At 43.1% G+C, this 25,102-nt stretch overlaps 1 protein-coding gene across 1 annotated transcript in view; it reads right to left on the bottom strand.

Moving 5' to 3' along the window:
* LOC121002848 (cytochrome P450 2C23-like) overlaps positions 1–25,102 on the bottom strand; it is a 327,503-nt gene that overhangs the window by 93,792 nt on the left and 208,609 nt on the right. Inside the window, exon 7 of the mRNA XM_040434458.1 lies at positions 22,812–22,999. Within this exon, the coding sequence (XP_040290392.1) occupies positions 22,812–22,999 (188 nt within the window). The remainder of the gene's footprint in view (positions 1–22,811; positions 23,000–25,102) is intronic.

Below are 25,102 nucleotides of genomic sequence, written 5' to 3'. Positions count from 1 at the left end.
TCTGCTCCTGCTGCTGCTGTGGCTCCTTCTCCTGGTCCGACATGTTCCGGTCAGAGCACGATTGCAGAGAGCGCAACGGGAAGGTGCTTGTTAGCATTTTTTATAGGAGCTTCGTCTACTTCCGGGTTCCGTCCGGCGGCCCGGAAGTGACGTCAGACGCGCGCGACAGCGCAGAGCGTCTTTCCGGTCGGCTACCTCCCAGGAGGCAGGCGACTCAGCGGCAGCTCAAGGCAGGCTTCCCACAACAGGGAGCGTGACCCTGGCGTCTCCCTGTCAGCTTAAGAACAAAGTCCGCCGGAGAGCAGGGGACGCATCTCTGGGTGAAAGGACCCGCAAGGGAGGCAAGAAAACACCACCGATGCAGTCACCCAGGTACTTAAAAATAATAAAACGAGGTCCACTTCACCTCCCTGAAAGCCAGAGAGGACTTTTCTCTGTCCTGGCCGCTATAGGGGCAGGAACACACTGGTGAATGGTGGTGGGAGGGGTCCTTTTAAACCTATCTCTGTTCCTGCCCCTACAGAGGTCAGGGGTCAATCTCTCTGGGCCGTCATGGTGGTGAAGTGGAAATACCTGTTTCCACCAAATATTGATTGAGGCCTGGGATATACCTGCTTCCACACAATACTGATTAAGGAGTTCAATATACCCGCTTCCACAAAATACTGATTAAGGGGTTTTATATACCTGCTTCCACAAAATACTAATTGAGGGCTACGATATATCTGCTTCCACAAAATACTGATTAAGGGGTTAGATATGCCTGTTTCCACCAAATATTGATTGAGGGCTGCGAGATACCTGCTTCAACACAATACTGATTAAGGGGTTTCACATCACTGCTTCCACAAAATACTGATTAAGGGCTGCGATATACTTGCTTTCACACAATACTGATTAGAGGGTTTGATATCACTGCTTTAACAAAATACTGATTGAGGCCTGCGATATACCTGCTTCCACAAAATACTGATTAAGGGGTTTTATATACCAGCTTCCACAAAATACTGATTGAGGGCTGCAATACACCTGCTTCCACAAAATACTGATTAAGGGGTTTGATATCACTGCTTCCACAAAATACTGATTGAGGGCTACGATATACCTGATTCCACAAAATACTGATTAAGGGGTTCGATATACCTGCTTCCACAAAACACTGATTGAGGGCTGCGACATACCTGTTTCCACAAAATACTGATTAAGCGGTTTGATATCAATGTTTACACAAAATACTGATTAAGGAATGCGATATACCTGCTTCCACAAAAAAAAAGATTAAATGGTTCGATATAGCTGTTTCCACCAAATATTGATTGAGGCCTACGAGATACCTGCTTTCACACAATACTGATTAAGGGGTTTGATATACCTGTTTCCACCAAATATTGATTAATTCCTGTGATATGCCTGTTTCCACAAAATACTGATTAAGGGGTTTGATACACCTGCTTCCACAAAATAATGGGTTCGATATACCTGCTTACACCAATTATTGAGTAAAGGCTGCGAGATACCTGCTTCCACACAATACTGATTAAGAGCTTCAATATACCTGCTTCCACCAATTTTTGATTGAGGGCTGCGAGATACCTGCTTCAACACAATACTGATTAAGGGGTTTCATATCACTGCTTCCACAAAATACTGATTAAGGGCTGTGATATACCTGCTTCCACACAATACTAATTAAAGGGTTTGATATCACTGCTTCCACAAAATACTGATTAAGGGGTTTTATATACCAGCTTCCACAAAATTCTGATTGAGGGCTACGATATACATGCTTCCACAAAATACTGATTAAGGGGTTTGATATACCTGCTTCCACAAAACACTGATCGAGGGCTGCAATATCCCCGTTTCCACAAAACAGTGATTAAGGGGTTTGATATCAATGTTTACACAAAATATTGATTGAAGGCTGCAATATACCTGCTTCCACAAAAAATATGATAAAATGGTTAGATATAGCTGTTTACACAAAATATTAAGGCCTACAGATACCTGCTTCCACACAATACTGATTAAGGGGTTTGATATACCTGTTTCCACCAAATATTGAATGAGGACAATGAGATACCTGCTTCCACACAGTACTGATTAAGGGGTTTGATATACCTGTTTCCACCAAATATTGATTGATTCCTGTGATATGCTTGCTTCCACAAAATACTGATTAAGGGGTTTGATATACCTGCTTCGACGAAATAATGATTGAGGGGTTCGATATACCTGCTGACACCAATTATTGATTGAGGGCTGCGAGATACCTACTTCCACACAATACTTATTAAGGGCTTCGATATACCTGTTTCCACCAAATATTGATTGAGGCCTGTGAGATACCTGCTTCCACACAATACTGATTAAGGGGTTTGATATCACTGCTTCCACAAAATACTGATTGAGGGCTGCAATACACCTACTTCCACAAAATACTGATTAAGGGGATTGATATCACTGCTTCCACAAAATACTGATTGAGGGCTACAATTTATCTGCTTCCACAAAATACTGATTAAGGGGTTTGATATCACTGCTTCCACAAAATACTGATCGAGGACTGCGATATACCTGTTTCCACAAAATATTGATTAAGGGGTTTGATATACCTGCTTCCACAAAATACTAATTGAGGCCTGTGATATACCTGCTTCTACAAAATACTGATTAATGGGTTTGATATACCTGCTTTCACAAAATACTAATTGAGCTCAGCGATATACCTGCTTCCACACAATACTAGCAGGCTGCGATATGCCTGCTTACACAAAATAATGATTAAGGGATTCGATATACCTGTTTCCACCAAATATTGACTGAGGCCTGCGATACACTTGCTTCCACAAAATAATGATTAAGGTGTTTGATATACCTGTTTCCACCAAATATTGATTGAGGCCTGTGATATACCTGCTTCCACAAAATACTGATTGAGGCCTGCGATATACCTGCTTCCACACAATACTGATTAAAGGGTTTGATATCACTGCTTCAACAAAATACTGACCGAGTCCTGCGATATACCTGCTTTTACAAAATACTGATTAAGGGGTTCGATATACATTTTCCACCAAATATTGATTGAGGGCTACGAGATACCTGCTTCCACACAATACTGATTAATGGGTTTGATATAGCTGTTTTCACCAAATATTGATTGATGCCTACGATATGCCTGCTTCCACAAAATACTGATTAAGGGGTTTGATATACCTGCTTCCACAAAATAATGATTTAGGTGTTCGATATACTTGCTTCCACAAAATACTGATTGACGGCTACGATATACCTGCTTCTGCAAAATACTGATTAAGGGGTTCGATATACTTGTTTCCACCAAATATTGATTCAGGCCTGTGAGATACCTGCTTCCACACAATACTGATTAAGGAGTTTGATATCACTGCTTCCACAAAATACTGATTGAGGGGGGTTCGATATACCTGCTTACACCAATTATTGATTAAGGGGTGCGAGATACCTGCTTCCACACAATACTGATAAAGGTCTTCGATATACCTGTTTCCACCAAATATTGATTGAGGCCTGCGAGATACCTGCTTCCACACAATACTGATTAAGGGGTTTGATATCATTGCTTCTACAAAATACTGATTAAGGGCTGAGATATTCCTGCTTCCACACAATACTGATTAAAGGGTTTGATATTACTACTTCAACAAAATACTGATTTAGGCCTGCAATATTCCTGCTTCCAAAAAATACTGATTAAGTTGTTTTATATACCAGCTTCCACAAAATACTGATGGAGGGCTGCAATACACCTGCTTCCACAAAATACTGATTAAGGGGTTTGATATCACTGCTTCCACAAAATACTGATTAAGGGCTACGATATATCTGCTTCCACAAAATACTGATTAAGGGGTTCGATATACCTGCTTCCAGAAAACACTGATTGAGGCCTGTGAGATACCTGCTTTCACACAATACTGATTATGGGGTTTGATATCACTGCTTCCACAAAATACTAATTGAGGTCAGCGATATACCTGATAACACAAATTAATGAATAAGGGGTTTGATATACCTACTTCAACTAAATACAGATTGACGTCTGCGATTTACCTGCATCCGCAAAAAATACTGATTAAGGGTTTGATATTTCAGTTTTAATAAAATATTGATTGAGACCTACAAAATCCCTGCTTGCACAAAATATTGATTAAGGCCTTCAATATACCTGCCTCCACAAAATACTAATTCAGGGCTGCGATATACCTGCTTCCACAAAATAATGATTAAGGGATTCGATATACCTGTTTCCACCAAATATATCAAATAAAGGACGGCTCTACCTCCTGGTTTGGGATGGCCAGGTGCACCTATCTGTTGTCGCACTCAAGGCACCTAAGTAATAAATAAAAATAAAAAAAGGATGGGCACTCTAATATCCGGAACCAACAGGTTAAATTTAATATAATCACAATATTAATACATATATAAAATTGATATACAGATATATAGATATGTAGGATTGTTCCAATCAGGAATGTATACGTGGACAATCTGTTGATATCTTCAATAACTCTATAAAATACAGGCCTGTCGCTATACAATAAAATATACAATGAAAATAAACTACACAATAAAATATTATAATACTGATGGTAGCCACTAAGAGTACGCAATGAACTGCTGCAGGTTGAATGGAGCCGCTGGTAGTTAACCTAGTCAGATCCGCTCAATCTGCAAGCGTGTAGAGACTCCCGCTGTAGTGGAGTGTTGACTTAGCAAATATATTCAATATACCTACTACCTATAAAGTAAATGTGAAAAACACAAAATCCTAATGTGCTAGTACTAAATATTCAACATGCATAGAAATCCTATAAAATTAAATCGAATTGTGTTGTATTACTGTGCTTAAATAATAGATGAATGTTCAATTGCTACAGTCTTTCTTAAATTGCCCATAAACAGCAGAGGTTCAACAGTGTTAGCGGCAGAATGCTGTTATATCTGTAGCTGCTTGCGTATAGGTATGACTTTGTATTCCAATGTTGCGGTCTCGGTGGTTTCAATTTGCCACTGTGGGCTGACTACAATTACCTAGCAGAGGACTGCAATGCCGAGTATTCAGAGATGTTCGCTACTATCTAAGGTATCATGCGGTGCAGTGGTAGTCACGCTTGGTAGTGTCCGGTCTGCGGCGTGAGTGCAAGGCACGCTTACCTTATAGGCGCAGATTACGAGACTGCCTTACTGTTATATCCCGGATCTGTATAGTCCGCTTTGGCTGTTGTAGAGGTCCGGTAGCAGGTCACAAGTCTCTCTCTGTTTTCGCCTTAATTAGTTCACAGTCTGCACTTCTATTTGCAATGGGCGTTTCTCATATCCTTCACATCGCCCAAGCAGCTAGTTTAATGGCACCGGCTGTGTTGTATTAGCCGTAGGTTACCAGACTATGGCCAATAGATCTGGAGTTTGTTTGTTCAGTGAAAGCGCTTTCTCTAGAAAACAATGCTATTGTTCATCTAGTTTTGCCGGTTCATTGCCAGGGTCCAATACTTTATCTTTCCACGCCAGACGCGTTTCGAAGGTTAGGCTACCTTCTTCCTCAGTGGCTTTAGTAAGAACTGTCTGGCTGTCCGGCTTTTATTCCTCTGGCTATCAGAAGGGCTCTCTGTTAACCCTGAAGTGGATCTTATGGATCTGGAACGTTTTTTGTCATGTTGTGTTTTCATTGCGTTTCCTCTGCGGTTTTTTATGGGTTCATGCGTTTTTTTGCTCCACATTTATTTTAGCTTGTCCCTAATGTTTCCAATAGGTTGCTTTTGTGAAAGCTAATTGCGTTCTCACATTTACTGAATTCTTCTTTCTAATACATATTAGAGAATCATTTTATACAAAAAAGTCAAATATAAATACATAATATATAGAGGTAAAAACTAATAAAATTTATTTATTTTTATAAAAATATAAAATATTATTAAAAGACATATATAAGGTATTCATGTGAATGGATTTGGGAGATATATAGGAGGGACTGAACGGATGGTACCCTTATTGTGGAATCTGGGATACAATCACTAACCCCATATGCTTCATTAATCGTACATTGTGTTCCAGTATATAATGGTGGCCAGAGGGGTACAGTTTCTAATTTCCCAGATTCCACAATAAGGGTACCATCCGTTCAGTCCCTCCTATTGACTTTTTTGTATAAAAATATTGAGTGATGTATACTATGATTACCCACCTTACCACACAAGCAAGTGCTATCAGTGACCCCATATTCCCCTGGTCACCTCGAGTTATATGATAGAGCCTTGCTATGGGACCATTCTGTACATGACTATTGATATATCTTGTTAATAATAACAAATATATATATGCTGCTAGGATGCATGAATCTCTAATATGTATTAGAAAGAAGAATTCAGTAAATGTGAGAACGCAATTAGCTTTCACAAAAGCAACCTATTGGAAACATTAGGGACAAGCTAAAATAAATGTGGAGCAAAAAAACGCATGAACCCATAAAAAACTGCAGAGGAAACGCAGTGAAAACGCAACATGACAAAAAACGTTCCAGATCCATAAGATCCACTTCAGGGTTAACAGAGAGCCCTTCTGATAGCCAGAGGAATAAAAGCCGGACAGCCAGACAGTTCTTACTAAAGCCACTGAGGAAGAAGGTAGCCTAACCTTCGAAACGCGTCTGGCGTGGAAAGATAAAGTATTGGACCCTGGCAATGAACCGGCAAAACTAGATGAACAATAGCATTGTTTTCTAGAGAAAGCGTTTTCACTGAACAAACAAACTCCAGATCTATTGGCCATAGTCTGGTAACCTACGGCTAATACAACACAGCCGGTGCCATTAAACTAGCTGCTTGGGCGATGTGAAGGATATGAGAAACGCCCATTGCAAATAGAAGTGCAGACTGTGAACTAATTAAGGCGAAAACAGAGAGAGACTTGTGACCTGCTACCGGACCTCTACAACAGCCAAAGCGGACTATACAGATCCGGGATATAACAGTAAGGCAGTCTCGTAATCTGCGCCTATAAGGTAAGCGTGCCTTGCACTCACGCCGCAGACCGGACACTACCAAGCGTGAGTACCACTGCACCGCATGATACCTTAGATAGTAGCGAACATCACCGAATACTTGGCATTGCAGTCCTCTGCTAGGTAATTGTGGTCAGCCCACAGTGGCAAATTGAAACCACCGAGACCGCAACATTGGAATACAAAGTCATACCTATACGCAAGCAGCTACAGATATAACAGCATTCTGCCGCTAACACTGTTGAACCTCTGCTGTTTATGGGCAATTTAAGAAAGACTGTAGCAATTGAACATTCATCTATTATTTAAGCACAGTAATACAACACAATTCGATTTAATTTTATAGGATTTCTATGCATGTTGAATATTCGCTCACACAGATGGATTTGGAATAATCACATGTGATTGCACTTTGGATTTTTTCCTGGATTCTTTTTTCAACTTTTTTTCTTTTTTTCTATTACTGACACTTTGATACCATCAGGATCGTTTCTTTAGTACTAGCACATTAGGATTTTGTGTTTTTCACATTTACTTTATACAGTAGGTAGTAGGTATATTGAATATATTTGCTAAGTCAACACTCCACTACAGCGGGAGTCTCTACACGCTTGCAGATTGAGCGGATCTGACTAGGTTAACTACCAGCGGCTCCATTCAACCTGCAGCAGTTCATTGCGTACTCTTAGTGGCTACCATCAGTATTATAATATTTTATTGTGTCGTTTATTTTCATTGTATATTTTATTGTATAGCGACAGGCCTGTATTTTATAGAGTTATTGAAGATATCAACAGATTGTCCACGTATACATTCCTGATTGGAACAATCCTACATATCTATATATCTGTATATCAATTTTATATATGTATTAATATTGTGATTATATTAAATTTAACCTGTTGGTTCCGGATATTAGAGTGCCCATCCTTCATTTATTTATATATTTTTTTTTTATTTTCCACCAAATATTGACTGAGGCCAGCAATATACTTTCTTCCACAAAAGAATGCTATCAGCACCTTGTTGAATCAATGCCACGTAGAATTAAGGCAGTTTTGAAGGCAAAAGGGGGTCCAACACCGTATTAGTATGGGGGCACTAATAATTCTTTAGGTGAGTGTATAGCATCTTATGCTATGTGCCATCCACAGATCCCCCATAATAGTGTCCCTGCAGTGTGAATGACCCCCAATACAGGGGCTGGGGGCCAGCATCTCGATTAGGAATGACAGTGGACTTGAAAATGAGGAAAGGGTCCAGCTTCCAAAAAATGACATTCTTTATTTCAATACAGACATGTACATTAAAACTCCAACATAGCAAACGGGTCTACGCGTTTCAGTTCCCCTAATACTGATTCTTACTCATGACCGTGGGGACCGGTGCAGTTCCTGTATTCTATTGCACCGGCCCCGCTCACTGTTGTATAATCTTATCTAACCTGTATGCATTGTTAAAATATAATAATAATTTGTAATCCAGCTGTATTACATACAACTAAATTCCATAGCAGAGAGGAGGGAGGAGGCAGGCCGGGAGGACGGGCAGGCAACGCGTCACTTACTACGTCACGCGCCCGCGCCACCTGCTTCATTCATAAAGTGAGCGTCGCAGGTGCATGACGTAGTGAGTGACGCGCCGCCTGCCCGCCCCCTCCCGGCCTGCCTCCTCCCTCCTCCGGAACTTAGTTGTTAGTAATAAAGCTGGATTACAAATGATTATTATATCTTAACAATGCCTACAGGTTAGAGAAGATTATACAACAGTGAGCGAGGCCGGTGCATTAAAATACAGGGACTGCACCGGTCCCCGCTGTCATTCCTAATCCAGATGTCGACCACCAGTCCCTCCTCCCTCTGTTGATACACCTGCCAACCGCGCTGTGCTGCATGGCGGCGGCCGTGTATCATAAGGTAAACTAATCGCAGCATTTTTGGGTCGTCAAATCGCCATATCGCGTCGCGGGATTCGTCTAATTCGAATTTTACTAAATTACGTCGGGACTCGAGTCCACGAATCCCATGAATCCAACAAGATTCGAGGGATTTGTGGATTCAACTGATTCGTCGTCCCACCTCTACATCAAATAATGTAGAAGAGAGTTTGCCTGCCACGAGGGAGAACACCTTTATTGGATTGCTCAAGATAAATAGGAAATCATTATATTCAGTACCTGAGTGCTAGAGATTGGACATAGTGCAAAACTATTTAAGCAAGAATTGTCATTCTGCCTGTTAATGCTAAAGTCTTGGGAGAACTCCTAAACTGACAATTGCCAGACCTGTTATAAGGTATTCCAGTTAGACCAACATCTGGATTATTGCTTTTGCTCTATTGATAAACTGTAACAACTGCCCTGAGACGATTGATTCAGTAAATGCTCAACTGTTTTCTACTACAACTGACTCCTCATCCTTTATACTACTCTCAACATTTGCACCTTATGGTGCTGGCATCACGAACACAGGGGCCTAGCCACCAAAGCACCCTAAAACATACCCACTACCATCAAGGGCACCTCAAATTCCATCTGGCTGGTGTTCCCTGCAATAGTGAGTTCCCCAGAGGATTTAGTGCTGTCCTTCCGTCCACTACACTGCCGGCCCAGGGAGGCTCTACTAGCCATGAATAAATGAACTACTACCCCCCTCGGCCCACCGTAACACATGTGTTTCCCCTGTGGCCTAGTACGCTGCACTCCCCTGTGTAACTTCGATGTCAGCCAGTGGCAGCTCATGTGTGACATCTGCCGTTTGCTCAGGCCCTTTGAGGAGGCCACATTATTTGTCAGTTGCCAGGACTACGGGATGAACAACATCATTCCACTGCTTCATATCCTGGAACATATGATGGTAAACCTGGCAGGTCAGGGGACTGAAAGCGTGTCGCCTATATCTCATGGCCACATGAGCCCTGTGGGGAATGAACTGGAGGAGGAGGAGGATATTAGAGCACAAGTAATGTGTAGTAAAATGGGTGGTTTTTCTACACAGGTGACAGGAGAGGAGGAGCAGGAGCAGCCGGAGGAGCTACAGGGCGATGAAGAAGACGAGGCAGATGACCCAGACACACCGTGCAGTGGAGATGGAGGCAGGGAGTCCCTCCGAGTCACTTGCGCGAATGGCACTATGCATGCTCACTTACTTGCGTTGTGACAGTCGAATTGTCACCATTTGGCAGAGGGATGACTTCTGGCTCTCACCTTGTTGGGCCCTCACTGCCGGTCCAAAATGGGGGCCTTTTTTTACACTCACTGAGATGGAGGACAAACTGAACTTCTATAGAGACATCCTGTGTAGTCAGTTGGCCGCTGCCTATCTGCGCCATCATCCACCCTCTTGTAGGTCTGACTGGGGGGCCCTCTGTTCTCATGTTCCACTGCCATGGCTGCTGGGGAGGGGCGGGGTGGCAGGAGCAGTACCACCTCCATCAGCAAAAGCCTGAGTTTACAGTCGCTGATGAGCAGCTTTCTTCACCCACTTAGTGAAGATGCTACTCACCAGCAGATAGACATAGAGCAGAACCTGAACCAGCAGGTGGTGGCATACCTGGAGTGCACCCTGCCAGCCATCATTGAATATCCGCTGGAATACTAGAGAGCCAAACTGGATTTGTGGCCGCAACTGGCCGAGTTTACCATGGAAAAGCTGTCCTGCCTAGCCAGTAGTGTGGCATCAGAGCGGGTGTTTAGTGCGGCGGGGGCCATAGTTACCTCAAGGAGAACTCGCCTGTCCTAAATGTGGAGACTGAACTTTGTCAAGATGAATCAGATATGGATCAGCCAGGATTTTCACCCACCAATGCCTGATGCATTATACTAGATCATCCATGGTGCCATGCCAACACTTTGACAAAAGAGACCGGTTTCTTCTGGCTACCTGCCTCAGCTACTATTCTGATGCTGCCACCCGCTTGATGCCACACATCTGATGCCAAGTGCTCCTTATTTCACCCACCATCTTCAGTGGGTACTGTTAATGCCACCCACCTCCACACTCTGTCACTGGGGTCTCCTGATGCTGCTACCTCCGAATTATGTCATTGGGCCACTCTGTGGTCTCCTCATGCTGCTTCCACCTCACCACTATGTCATAGGGCTACTCTGTGGACTTCTCATGCTGTTCCCACCCTCCCCACTATACGACTGGGCCACTATTTTGCCTTTCGGCCTGGCTGACATCATCATTTATTTGACCCTTCTGATCTGTCAGAAGGAAGGAAAAATGAGATGCACAACGGATGCTCTCTGTTTAGCAGCTGTAAGGCCTGTATGGTCCAATCAGAATTGGCTTATGATTTCATAGCCAAAAGCAGGAGTGGGTACAAAACATAGAAGACATGCAAATATTCCATTCACGTGTCATCTTTGTTTTGGATCCGACAAGGAGAGAGGAAGAAACAAGGCGGCACTGCCCCCACTGATGAAACCGCTAATGCGTCAGCGTGCATGTGGTGTGAAGATATCCAGTACGTGGTGCTCAGCAACGAAGAACGTCAAGTGGAAGTTCACAATACAAGAAGAAGAAAGTAGCAGAGTTGCGGCACTCACCAGGATGTAGATAAATGTCTTTATTGAAGCTTCCTTAGAAGTCCCTACATTAGGGATCCAGGGGCGGACACACTGTTGCAGGCGGCGACGGACGTTTCGCGCGTGGGATCGCGCTTCCTCAGGCCGCTCAATACGTCATGACGCAAGTATGCAATTTATAGAGGCGGAGAGGGGACGGCCGGCGCCGTCAGCCACAGCTGTTCGCCCCTAGGATAAAATGACATATATTAAAAATCTGCGTACAGCAGTAACAAATGCACATATAATCAAATAGCAACATGAGCACAAGATCGAATACAATTCACTTGCTAGTACCCACACACTGTGGGACAAATATGTAAGGCCATGGATAAGTGGCAAAGATGTAATACAGAAATAGTACATACGATGTCCCTGTAAACAGAGGAGGGGCGCGTAACATCAGCATGGTCCAGAACAAGCGTGTAACACAGGGCTAAATGGACAAAGGCACCTCATGCTGAACAGAAGGTAAAAGGCATAAGGCAGAAAACATAAAGCAAGGGATAGCCAAATATGGAGGGACACAAACCCGTGGATGTGTATACAGATATACTGAGCGCATTCAGATTACAGAAAGACAGACATGTCATTCCTGTCATTCATGGCCGCTAGGCCCATAGCGCCCGTCTGCATTATCCACCTTGCCTCCCTCTGCAGGAGTAGGCAGTGTCGATCCCCTCCGCGAGGGATGGGACGGACATGCTCCACCCCCGCAAAGGAGAGGCAACGCTCAAAAAGGGGACGTATAGTCTTGCCTATATAAAAACGTCCACAGGGACAAAAGACCACGTACACCACGTAGGACGTACGGCAATTGATGAATTCTTGTACTGTATGTGTTACCCCCCTAAAAAATAAATGCTTGCTGCATACATTAAGTGCGCAAAACGAACAGTGACCACATTTGAAGTTGCCCTTAGGCTTACCTAGCCAGGTCTCGCCCTTGGGTGTAGAAAAAACACTCCTAACGAGTTTATTTTTAAGTGTGGGGCATCTCCTAAATGCGATCAAAGGTTTTTCGTCCGTCACACTACTGAGAGAGGGATCCCCTGCTTAACTGTGTCTGCAGCAGCACTGTATTGGAACGAAAATGCGAAACGTGATTGTGTGGAGTTGGTTCCTCTCTCCCTTAGTAGGGAGGTGCGATCCAATCTGGCGGCCTTACGCATGGCCGCTGAAACACCGTTCGACAGATAACCCCTATCCAGGAGCCTGTTACGGAGCTCCCTAGCTTGCCTGAAAAAGCCTTCATCTGTGTCATTAATCCTACGTAATCGGACAAATTGTCCATAAGGGACAGCACGTTTAACCGAGTGTGGATGAAAACTGGTCTGGTGGAGGAGGGAGTTGGTTGCTGTGGGTTTACGATGACCGCTGGTATGTACGGTGCCATCTTTAACAGTGACCTGCACATCCAAAAAGTCCAGAGACTCACCACCAAACTTGACGGTGAACCTCATGTTCATCTGGTTGTGTGCGTTTAAATGGTCAACAAAGGCATGGCACAACTGCTCACTCCCCCACCAGACCAGAAAAATGTCATCCACATACCTCAGAAAAAGATGAATGTGGCGTAGATAGGGGTTATCCGTCGAAAAGATGTAGGTCTCTTCAAATACCGCCAGGTACAGGTTTGCAAATGTGCACGAGACAGGAGTGCCCATTGCAGTACCTAGTACCTGGCGGTACCAGAGACCATCAAATTGGAAAACATTATTGCTAAGGACTAAATCCAAAGCTTCATGAACAAAATCAATGAACATTGCACTCTTGTCGGTTTTTTGCAGAACCGTTTTGACTGCTCGGAGGCCCAAGTCGTGTGGGATGCGAGTGTATAAACTCTCGACATCTAGAGAGGCAAGGTGAAAGTCTTCCTGCCACTCAAGGTGGCTGAGCGCACGAAGAAAATCACCCGTGTCCTTCAGATAGGTCGGAGTACTACGTAACAAGGGCCTGAGGAGCCAGTCAACATAACCGGACAGGGGCTCAGTCACTGAGCCGATCCCCGCGATGATGGGACGACCTGGGGGTCGGGTCAGTGATTTATGAACTTTTGGTATAAAATACCATGTGGGATTTTTTTGGAAAAGCTGGTATATGACGCTCTTTCATATTGTTGGATAAGAAACCATTAAAAATATAATGGTTAATTAAAACATACAATTTTGATGATATACCGGGTATAGGGTCCCCCTTAAGTTTGGAGTACACAGTGCAATCGCCCAATTGCCGGTGTGCCTCCTCCAAATAATATTTCCTGGGCATCAGGACCACATTCCCTCCCTTGTCGGCCGGCTTAATGACCATATTGGTCTGTTTACTCAACCACAGAAGAGCACGAGATTCTTCTATCCATAGATTAGAAGGTGCTGCAGGATACACCAGCGCACAAATTTCTCTTAATACTCGTTTGTGGAAGAGATCTATAGCAGAGCCGGCCGGCATGGGAGGAAGGAAGGTGGACCTGACACCCCCTGTGTATTTATTCAATTGACCCACTGTGGCCATGGGCTCCTCTGGTTCGGTATTGGACAAGAAGTGTATGCACGCAATTTCTTCCTCAGTGAATCTGCCCGACAGATGAAAGTCGGTAAGAGACATAGTGGCTGGGACCTCTCCCTGTGAGAGATTGTGGCAACGGACAGGGGTCTCAGTAAACGCCTTTTTAAGATATAACTTACGAACTGATAGAAAGAGATCAATCTCAAAATCTACTAGGTTGAACTGCCCGGGCAGGCTGTATCCCAGCCCTCGATTGAGGAGTGGGATACAGCCCGGCGGCAGTTCAGAGCCCATAAGATTGATGACAATATTTTGGGTAGGTACACAGCAGTCCGGTTCATCACATTCTATTGCCGCCAAGTAACTTGGCGTCTCCTTCTCAGAGACTTTCGGGTTTCTCTTATTGTTCCTTGAGTGTCGGCCACGCCCCCTTCTCATCCTTTTTCTAAAGGGGTTATTTTTTCACCCGAATTGGCTCCGTTGCTTTCGGATAGGCTCGACTCGGAATCAGTGGCCCAGAAGTTATGACGTCCTCTACGTGGCATACGTTTGGGGCGAATCCTTTTTTTACCCCAGTCGAATACACGGTCTAAGTCGTAATCATTTTTGTCCCGGATGAATTTGTCCCTTTTGCGGTCTTTGATCTCTGCCTGTGTGATAAGTAATTTTTTATTTAATCTCTTATCAAACCCGGCCATCTGTGATTCTAGGAGTCGTTTCTGAAGCTCCTCTTGTGCCTTAGCTAGCTCCTCTGTGACCACCACATATTCCCGCTGATCGCGGGCCAATACAAGTTCCATAAGCTCTGAAGAGAAACGCTGGTGCGCAGCCTTCCACTCCCCTGTGAACTGGGGGTCATCGTCATACTGGACAATTTCTTTAAACAAGCGCAGGCCTCGAGGGACCCGTCCGCTTTCTTTATAAGATTTAAGAGACTCAATGGTCCAGAAGAGTCTCACCTCCTTATCCGCCAACTAAAATATTTTGGTTTCCAAATTCCTTGTGCTGATGGCGCAGACATAGTCCTGCTGGTCGCAGATAGCAAAAAATGTGTCCGCTCCTTCTCGACCCTGAATAAGACCACATGCTGTATCCGGTGCAGTTGCTGATGCCGGATCGGCGGTATGGGTGGTATCGGCGTGCTCTGCCATAATATATGGAGTAATCAAATCAGACAAGGATAGAGGAAGAAACAAGGCGGCACTGCCCCCACTGATGAAACCGCTAATGCGTCAGCGTGCATGTGGTGTGAAGATATCCAGTACGTGGTGCTCAGCAACGAAGAACGTCAAGTGGAAGTTCACAATACAAGAAGAAGAAAGTAGCAGAGTTGCGGCACTCACCAGGATGTAGATAAATGTCTTTATTGAAGCTTCCTTAGAAGTCCCTACATTAGGGATCCAGGGGCGGACACACTGTTGCAGGCGGCGACGGACGTTTCGCGCGTGGGATCGCGCTTCCTCAGGCCGCTCAATACGTCATGACGCAAGTATGCAATTTATAGAGGCGGACAGGGGACGGCCGGCGCCGTCAGCCACAGCTGTTCGCCCCTAGGATAAAATGACATATATTAAAAACCTGCGTACAGCAGTAACAAATGCACATATAATCAAATAGCAACATGAGCACAAGATCGAATACAATTCACTTGCTAGTACCCACACACTGTGGGACAAATATGTAAGGCCATGGATAAGTGGCAAAGATGTAATACAGAAATAGTACATACGATGTCCCTGTAAACAGAGGAGGGGCGCGTAACATCAGCATGGTCCAGAACAAGCGTGTAACACAGGGCTAAATGGACAAAGGCACCTCATGCTGAACAGAAGGTAAAAGGCATAAGGCAGAAAACATAAAGCAAGGGATAGCCAAATATGGAGGGACACAAACCCGTGGATGTGTATACAGATATACTGAGCGCATTCAGATTACAGAAAGACAGACATGTCATTCCTGTCATTCATGCCCGCTAGGACCATAGCGCCCGTCTGCATTATCCACCTTGCCTCCCTCTGCAGGAGTAGGCGGTGTCGATCCCCTCCGCGAGGGATGGGACGGACATGCTCCACCCCCGCAAAGGAGAGGCAACGCGGATGAGCGTCATGGGCGGTACGGATATGGTCGATAAGGCGTGGACTGACTCTACCTGACCTGATAGAGCCGACATGCTCGCGGATACGCTCAAAAAGGGGACGTATAGCCTTGCCTATATAAAAACGTCCACAGGGACAAAAGACCACGTACACCACGTAGGACGTACGGCAATTGATGAATTCTCGCACTGTATGTGTTACCCCCCAAAAAATAAATGCTTGCTGCACACATTAAGTGCGCAAAACGAACAGTGACCGCATTTGAAGTTGCCCTTAGGCTTACCTAGCCAGGTCTCGCCCTTGGGTGTAGAAAAAACACTCCTAACGAGTTTATTATTCATAGCCAAAAGCAGGAGTGGGTACAAAACATAGAAGACATGCAAATATTCCATTCACGTGTCATCTCTGTTTTGGATCCACTCCTGTCTTTTTTTGGCATTAGCAATACTGATGGATTACTGACCAAATGCTGACCGAGTGAAGGCGAGTGCTCCACAGACAGGATCCGTTTTTTGGGGGTTATTGTTCTGACGGATCAGAGGAAGGGCAAAATAATCAGTGACGTGAACAGAAACTTACTGCTGACCCCCTCTCCACTTACTGCTGACCCCCTCTCCACTCTGTCGGAGGTGCTCTACTTGTATAAGCGTTTAATAGAACAGGTTCTGTAGACATCTATGTGGAATCAGCTGATGATGGTGTAAAAGGAGTGCGCTTCTTCTTGGCGCTAACATCGACTTGTAAGGCTGAGTTCACACTTGAGTTATTTGGTCAGTTTTGGCCCTGTGACTGCCCAAATAAGTGAAGTGTGCAGTGATTCTAAGAGCGACTCCTGTCATCTGCATGTCATACGGACTCACAGTATTATTTCACTACCACAGCAGACTCCCTATGCGTGTTACTGCAAGACACAGTGTTCTACACCACTATACAGGCACAGTGTTCTACACCGCTATACAGGCACAGTGTTCTACACCGCTATACAGGCACAGTGTTCTACACCACTATACAGGCACAGTGTTCTACACCACTATACAGGCATAGTGTTCTACACCACTATACAGGCACAGTGTTCTACACCACTATACAGGAGATAGATGTTTTTTAATTAAATTTTCCACAAATATATTTGGATCAAACCAAATTTTTTCAAATAAATTCGGCGAACCGGTAAATCTAATTTTTGAAAAATTTGCTCATCTCTACTCACATCATGAAACAGGTCACGTGCCACTTTGTAAACTGTGGGGCCTTATTCAACTAATGTGACTTCTGAAATTAATTGGTTGGAACAGACATTATTTAGTAGTTTCATAGCAAAGAGGGTGAATACATATGCACTCACAACGTTTCAGTTTTTATTAGTATTAACCTCTTAAAGACCCTGGGATTTTCCATTTTTGCGTTTTCATTTTTCACTCCCCGCCTTCCCATAGTCCTAACTTTTTTATTTTTCATGTTCACATAGCCTTATGCGGGCTTATTTTTTGTGGGACAAGTTGTACTTTCTAATGGCACCATTTACGGTTGCATACCATGTAGTAGAGAGCGGATAAAAATTCAAAATGGGGTAGAATTGGGAAAAAACGCAATTCCGATAAAGGTTTTAATTTTTTTTATACACTGTACACTATGCGGTAAAATTGATCTGTTATCTTCATTCTCCAGGTCAGTACGGTTCCAACAATATCACACTTGTATAATTTTTCTTGCGTTTTAATACAGATTCTTTTTTTTTTAAACCTTTGAGGAAATTTTTTTTTTTTTTTTCCTATCCATACTCTGACCCCTATAACTTTTTTTGTAGCTATGTGTATGGGGCTGTCTGAGGGCTAATTTTTTTGCGGGACGATCTGTTCTTTTCAGTGATACAAATTTTAAGTGTGTGCAACATTTTGATCACTTTTTATTAAAAAATGATTGGGTAATTGAAGTGACAAAAAATGGCAAATTGGCTGTTTTTATTTTTTTTCCCGCTATGCCATTAATATTGTTATATTTTAATAGTATGGGCATTTTTGCGTGCGGCGATGAACATGTGGTTTAGTTTTTTATTGGTTAAGTATTTTTATTTTTATTTTAAGGAAATGGTGGTGATTTTAACTTTTTTTTATATTTGTAAAAACTTTTTTTTACTTTTTTTTTACTTTTTTTAAGTCACCTTGGGTGACAATAAATGGTAATCATTAGTATTCAGTGATGGCAAAATAGCCATCATTTAATACTTCATTTGCACTATATCAATACAAGGCTGCCACCTAGTGGCCTGTATTGATATATACATTTAATTGACTCTGAAGCCTGCTTGAAGCTTCCATCAATTAGCGCAAGGTAACAGGTTCCCCGATCTCAGCTGGGGAAAGCTGTTACCGGACCGGGAGCGCGCGACTTCCGGTTCCAGTCTGCGCAGATGCCGTGGTCACATTTGACCACGGCATCTGAAAGGTAAGATGTATGCGATCAGCCTTATAGCTGATCACATACAGTGGATATAAAACATAGAAACATAGAATGTGTCGGCAGATAAGAACCATTTGGCCCATCTAGTCTGCCCAATATATCTGAATACTATGGATAGCCCCCGGCCCTATCTTATATGAAGGATGGCCTTATGCCTATCCCATGCATGCTTAAACCCCTTCACTGTATTTGCAGCTACCACTTCTGCAGGAAGGCTATTCCATGCATCCACTACTCTCTCAGTAAAGTAATACTTCCTTATATTACTTTTAAACCTTTGCCCCTCTAATTTAAAACTGTGTCCTCTTGTGGTAGTTTTTCTTCTTTTAGATATGCTCTCTTCCTTTACCGAGTTGATTCCCTTTATGTATTTAAAAGTTTCTATCATATCCCCTCTGTCTCGTCTTTCTTCCAAGCTATACATGTTAAGGTCCTTTAATCTTTCCTGGTAAGTTTTATCCTGCAATCCATCTACTAGTTTAGTAGCTCTTCTCTGAACTCTCTCTAGAGTATCTATATCCTTCTGGAGATATGGTCTCCAGTACTGAGCACAATACTCCAGATGAGGTCTCACCAGTGTTCTGTACAGCGGCATAAGCACTTCACTCTTTCTACTGCTTATACCTCTCCCTATACATCCAAGCATTCTGCTGGCATTTTGTGCTGCTCTATTACATTGTCTTCCCACCTTTAAGTCTTCTGAAATAATTACTCCTAAATCCCTTTCCTCAGATACTGAGGTCAGGACTGTGTCAAATATTCTATATTCTGCCCTTGGGTTTTTACGCCCCAGGTGCATTATCTTGCACTTATCCACATTAAATTTCAGTTGCCAGAGTTCTGACCATTCTTCTAGTTTTCCTAAATCCTTTTCTATTTGGCGTTTCCCTCCAGGAACATCAACCCTGTTACATATCTTTGTGTCATCAGCAAAAAGACAAACCTTACCAGCGAGGCCTTTTGCAATATCACTTATGAAGATATTAAACAAAATCGGTCCCAGTACAGATCCCTGTGGAACCCCACTGGTAACATGACCTTGTTTTGAATGTTCTCCATTGACTACAACCCTCTGTTGTCTGTCACTCAGCCACTGCCTAATCCACTCAACAATATGGGAGTCCATGCTCAATGACTGCAGTTTATTGATAAGTCTTCTATGTGGGACAGTGTCAAAAGCCTTACTAAAATCTAGATATGCGATGTCTACTGCACCTCCACCGTCTATTATTTTATTCACCCAGTCAAAAAAATCTATAAGATTTGTTTGACATGATCTCCCTGAAGTAAACCCATGTTGTTTTTCATCTTGCAATCCATGGGATTTTAGATGTTCCACAATCCTATCCTTTAATAGGGTTTCCATTAATTTGCCCACTATTGATGTCAGACTCACTGGTCTATAGTTGCTCGATTCCTCCCTACTACCTTTCTTGTGAATGGGCACGACATTTGCCAATTTCCAATCTTGCGGGACGACTCCTGTTACTAATGATTGGTTAAATAAATCTGTTAACGGTTTTGCCAGCTCACCACTAAGCTCTTTTAATCATTTTGGGTGTATCTCATCAGGCCCCTGTGACTTATTTGTCTTCACCTTAGACAGCAAACTTAGAACATCTTCCTCTGTAAAGATACATGCATCAAACGATTTAATAGTCATTCTTTCTAGTGGAGGTCCTTCTCCTTTTTCTTTTGTAAAAACTGAACAGAAGTATTCATTAAGGCAGTCGGCTAGCCCTTTATTCTCTTCTACATACCTTCCGTCCTTTGTTTTTAATTTAGTTATTCCTTGTTTTAATTTCCTTTTTTCATTTATATATCTGAAGAATGTCTTATCCCCTTTTTACATAGACTGAGCTAGTTTTTCTTCTGCCTGCGCTTTAGAAGTTCTTATAACTTGCTTGGCCTCTCTCTGCCTAATCTTGTAGATTTCCTTATCTTCATTGCTCTGGGTTTTTTTATAATTACAAAATGCTAGCTTTTTATTTTTAATGATTTGGGCCACTTCTGCTGAGTACCACAGTGGTCTCCTCCATTTTTTGTTTTTACTGACAAGTCTAATGCAATTTTCTGTTGCCTTCAATAATGCACCTTTTAAGTAGTCTACACATCCCTGTTAAAATGTCAGGTTTCTGTGCTGTAAAAAAATGAGTCAAAGATAAATCATTTCAGAACATTTTCCACCTTTAGTGTGACCTGTAAACTGTACAACTCAATTGAAAAACAAACTGAAATCTTTTAGGTGGAGGGAAGAAAAAAAAAAAAAATAATAATAATGTGGTTGCATAAGTGTGCACACCCTCATAACTGGGGATGTAGCTGTGTTCAGAATTAAGCAATCACATTCACAATCCTGTTAGATAGGAGTCAGCATACACCTGCCATCATTTAAAGGGCCTCTGATTAACCCCAAATAAAGTTCAGCTGCTCTAGTTGGTCTTTCCTGAAATTTTCTTAGTCGCATCCCACAGCAGAAGCCATGGTCCAGAGAGAGCTTCCAAAGCATCAGAGGGATCTAATTGGTAAAAGGTATCAGTCAGGAGAAGGGGACAAAATAATTTCCAAGGCATTAGATATACCATGGAACACAGTGGAGACCGTCTTCATCAAGTGGAGAAAATATGGCTCAACAGTGACATTACCAAGAACTGGACGTCCCTCCAAAATTGATGAAAAGGCGAGATGAAAACTGGTCTGGGAGGCTACCAAGATGCCTACAGAATCATTACAGGAGCTGCAGGAATATCTGGCAAGTCCTGGCTGTGTGGGACATGTGACAACAATCTCCCGTATTCTTTGTATGTCTGGGCTATGGGGTAGAGTGGCAAGACGAAAGCCTTTTCTTACGGAGAAAAACATCCAAGCCAGGCTACATTTTGCAAAAACACATCTGAAGTCTCCCAAAAGCATGTGGGCAAAGGTGTTATGGTCTGATGAAACCAAGGTTAAACTTTTTGGCCATAATTCCAAAAGATATGTTTGGCGCCAAAACAACACTGCACATCACCGAAAGAACACCATACCCACAGTGAAGCATGGTGGTGGCAGCATTATGCCAAGGGGCTGTTCTTCAGCTGGAACTGGGGCCTTAGTTAATCTAGAGTTAATTATGAACAGTTCCAAATACCAGTCAATATTGGCACAAAACATTCAGGCTTCTGCTAGAAAGCTGAACATGAAGAGGAACTTCATCTTTCAGCATGACAGCGACCCAAAGCAGACATCCAAATCAACAAAGGAATGGCTTCACCTGAAGAAGATTAAAGTTTTGGAATGGCCCAGCCGGATCCCAGACCTGAATCCGATTGAAAATCAGTGGGGTGATCTGAAGAGGGCTGTACCCAGGAGATGCCCTCGCAATCTGACAGATTTGGAGTGTTTTTGCAAAGAAGAGTGGGCAAATCTTGCCAAGTCAAAATGTGCCATGCTGATAGACTCATACCCAAAAAGACTGAGTGCTATAATAAAATCAAAAGGTGCTTCAAAAAAGTATTCGTTTAAGGGTGTGCACACTTATGCAACCATATTTTATTTTTATATTTTTTCTTCCCTCTACCTAAAAGATTTCAGTTTGTTTTTCAATTGAGTTGTACAGTTCATAGGTCACATTAAAAGTGGAAAAAGTTCTGAAATGATTTATCTTTGTCTCATTTTTTTTTACATCACAAAACCTGACATTTTAACAGGGGTGTGTAGACTTTTTATATCCACTGTACATGTGCCGCGGGTCTCTGCTATTTAAAATAGGTGCATGCTGCACGTGCGAGCGGGTGCCATGTTTAGGGATCGGACCCATGACTTACAGCTACGTCATGGGCCCTTAAAGGGTTAAACAAGCTAAAGGATTATTCTAGTTATCTCTAGTTAATCCCTATCCACAGGGTAGAGGTTAGTCATTAAACCGTTAGGGTTTTAATTGGACAACAAGCATGCAAACTTCTGCTACAATCATCTCTATGGGACTGCCTGAAATAGTTTAGGGATATGTGGCATTTTAATTCAACTGGGTCAGCAGGACTAGGTTAGAACAGGTTTTCAGCCCCTAAATGTAGAAACCTAAAAACTTTGGCAAATGCTTACAGTAAAATCTAGATTAGATTCACCTCTGTGTAATACCAAATAAATTCAGTACCTTTGGGATGCTGTAACCCCTGAACTTGACGTCTTCAGTGGTGGCATGGAAAAGTGCAGTTGGAGCCAAGTCAAGAACTCTCTGTACTTCATGGATAACAGCATTTGTATAAGGCATCTGGGGTTTGTCCATGAGCTCTGGAGGACGCAAGGACTTGGTGACCTCGTCTATCTCCTGCTGAACTTTAGCTATGAGACAAAGATTATATTATCCAGCTGAGTAGTTAGAACCAATAATGAGTAGTTTGGATGGCCACACGGCGGTTAGCCATCTAAAGGGCTCAAATATTTCTTGCACGTTAAAAAAAAAAAAAAAAAACACTGTCAGACCAAAGGACCGGTTACTGTTAAAGGATCTGCAAAGATATGGTTACACATGGTGATTGGACAGTGTCCAGGATTGGTCACTGTGTAGGGAAACAGTCCTTTTGACAAACAGTGAGTTGTCAACGAAAGCACAGAATGGTTGTGTTCAGTATAGACAAGGGCGGTGTAATGTAAACTACAGAGATCCCTAACCAGAGCCACAGCCAACAAACTCAAAAACAGCTACCCGTACCTGTCATCATACACCATTTTGGGTAGCAGAGACTAAGACTGTCCCTATTTATTTAACAGAGATTGCCGTAAGGCTGGATGGTCTTGGCTGCTAGGGTCCCAGGGAGCGCCTGTGAAGTAAGGTGACAGAAAACAGGTGCAAGTTTGCAGGTCGCAGACCTAATAAGATGATCACAGGAAAGCAGAAAAGATAATAAAACGAGCTGCAGTAAAAATCTGAATGGGTACAGATACAAGAAGATCAGCAGATGAAAGGTTAATCAGTAGAACAAGGCAAATTAAAAACCCACAGAAAACAGATATAGCCAAATCAGTCAGTGTCTGATTTATATCCTCCACCTACACCTCTGACTGGGACTGCTTTAGCAGGTCTGCCGCTACTGAGTACAGACACTTCTCCCAAGACTACCGCTCCCATCCACTCCAACACACGCCTCCCATGCAGGCCGCTACATATTCCCTCTTCTACTCTGAATAAATCTAAATCTAACTTATATCAGAAATTTCTGTGTATACACCTCCCATAGAATTCATTTCCCACCTATAGCCTGCACTTCTTCATCTGGTTCATGCAGTAAGGCCTAGTTCACACGAACGTATGGCTTTTATAGTTTTTTGCGGTCCGTTTTAAACGGATCCGTTGGTCCGTTTTTGTCTTCCGTTGTGTTTCCGTTTCCGTTCCGTTTCCGTTACGTATGTCCGCAAAGAATAGCCGTATGGTTTCCGTTTCCAATCCGTTTTTTGCGGATCAGAAACGGAATAGAAAAGGTTGGACATCATCAGTTTAGGACACATCCCTTTTTCACTCCCCCTATTTAACTTGGTCATGTGATAGTTGTGACTCCATTTTCAGCACCTTGTTTCAGCATTGAGAGCGTATTTGGAATCCTGTGTTTGGCAGACATTGGTTTCTGGCTACAATTTTCTGCTGTATCATGGCTGAGGAGGAACTGGTTCTCTTGTGCTGGCTGCTTTCTCGGTGGTTGTTATAGTATATAATCTTTCTTTCTTTTTGTTTTTCAGATTCTTGGCAACAGGGAATTCATTTGTATCTCTGCATTTTGAGTTCCTGCTGGGAGTTTCGACGATTTCTATGATAGTTCGTCAAACATGTGATGTGATTTGGCAGCGACTCAGGGAAGCGGTGATGCCAGTGCCCAAGGCTGAGGATTGGATCCGAATTGCTGAGGGTTTTTTATGGTGATGCGCAGTTTCCAAACTGCATTGGGGCACTGGATGGCAAACACATACGTGTTAAGAAGCCGCCTCATTCAGGGTCCCTGTACTACAATTATAAACAGTATTTCTCTGTCGTGCTAAAGGCCTTGGCTGACAGTAATTACAAGTTTATAATTGTGGATATTGGTGCATATGGGAGCACTGCAGATGCGCGCATTTTCAGTGCTTCCAGAATGTGTGAGAGACTTCGAGCCAACCAGCTTGCCCTACCAGAGCCCAGATTGCTGCCAGGTTCTGCGGGACCACCGGCTCCATTTGTAATTGTGGCTGATGAAGGGTTTGCTTTGGCACCACATGTCATGCGACCCTTTCCCAGACGCAACCTGGATGACAGCAGACGTATCTTCAACTATCGGCTGAGTAGAGCTCGTCGGTATGTTGAGTGTGCGTTTGGAATACTCACACAGAAGTGGAGAGTATTCCTGTCATCCTTACAGATGGCACCGGAGAATGCCACCCGGGTTATTCATGCGTGTGTGATCCTGCATAACTTTG

This window comes from Bufo bufo, chromosome 5 (genome assembly GCF_905171765.1).
Source record: "Bufo bufo chromosome 5, aBufBuf1.1, whole genome shotgun sequence".
Taxonomy (NCBI): Eukaryota; Metazoa; Chordata; class Amphibia; order Anura; family Bufonidae; genus Bufo; species Bufo bufo.
Note: the sequence above shows the minus strand (reverse complement) of the source record. Positions and strands in the feature narration are given on the sequence as shown.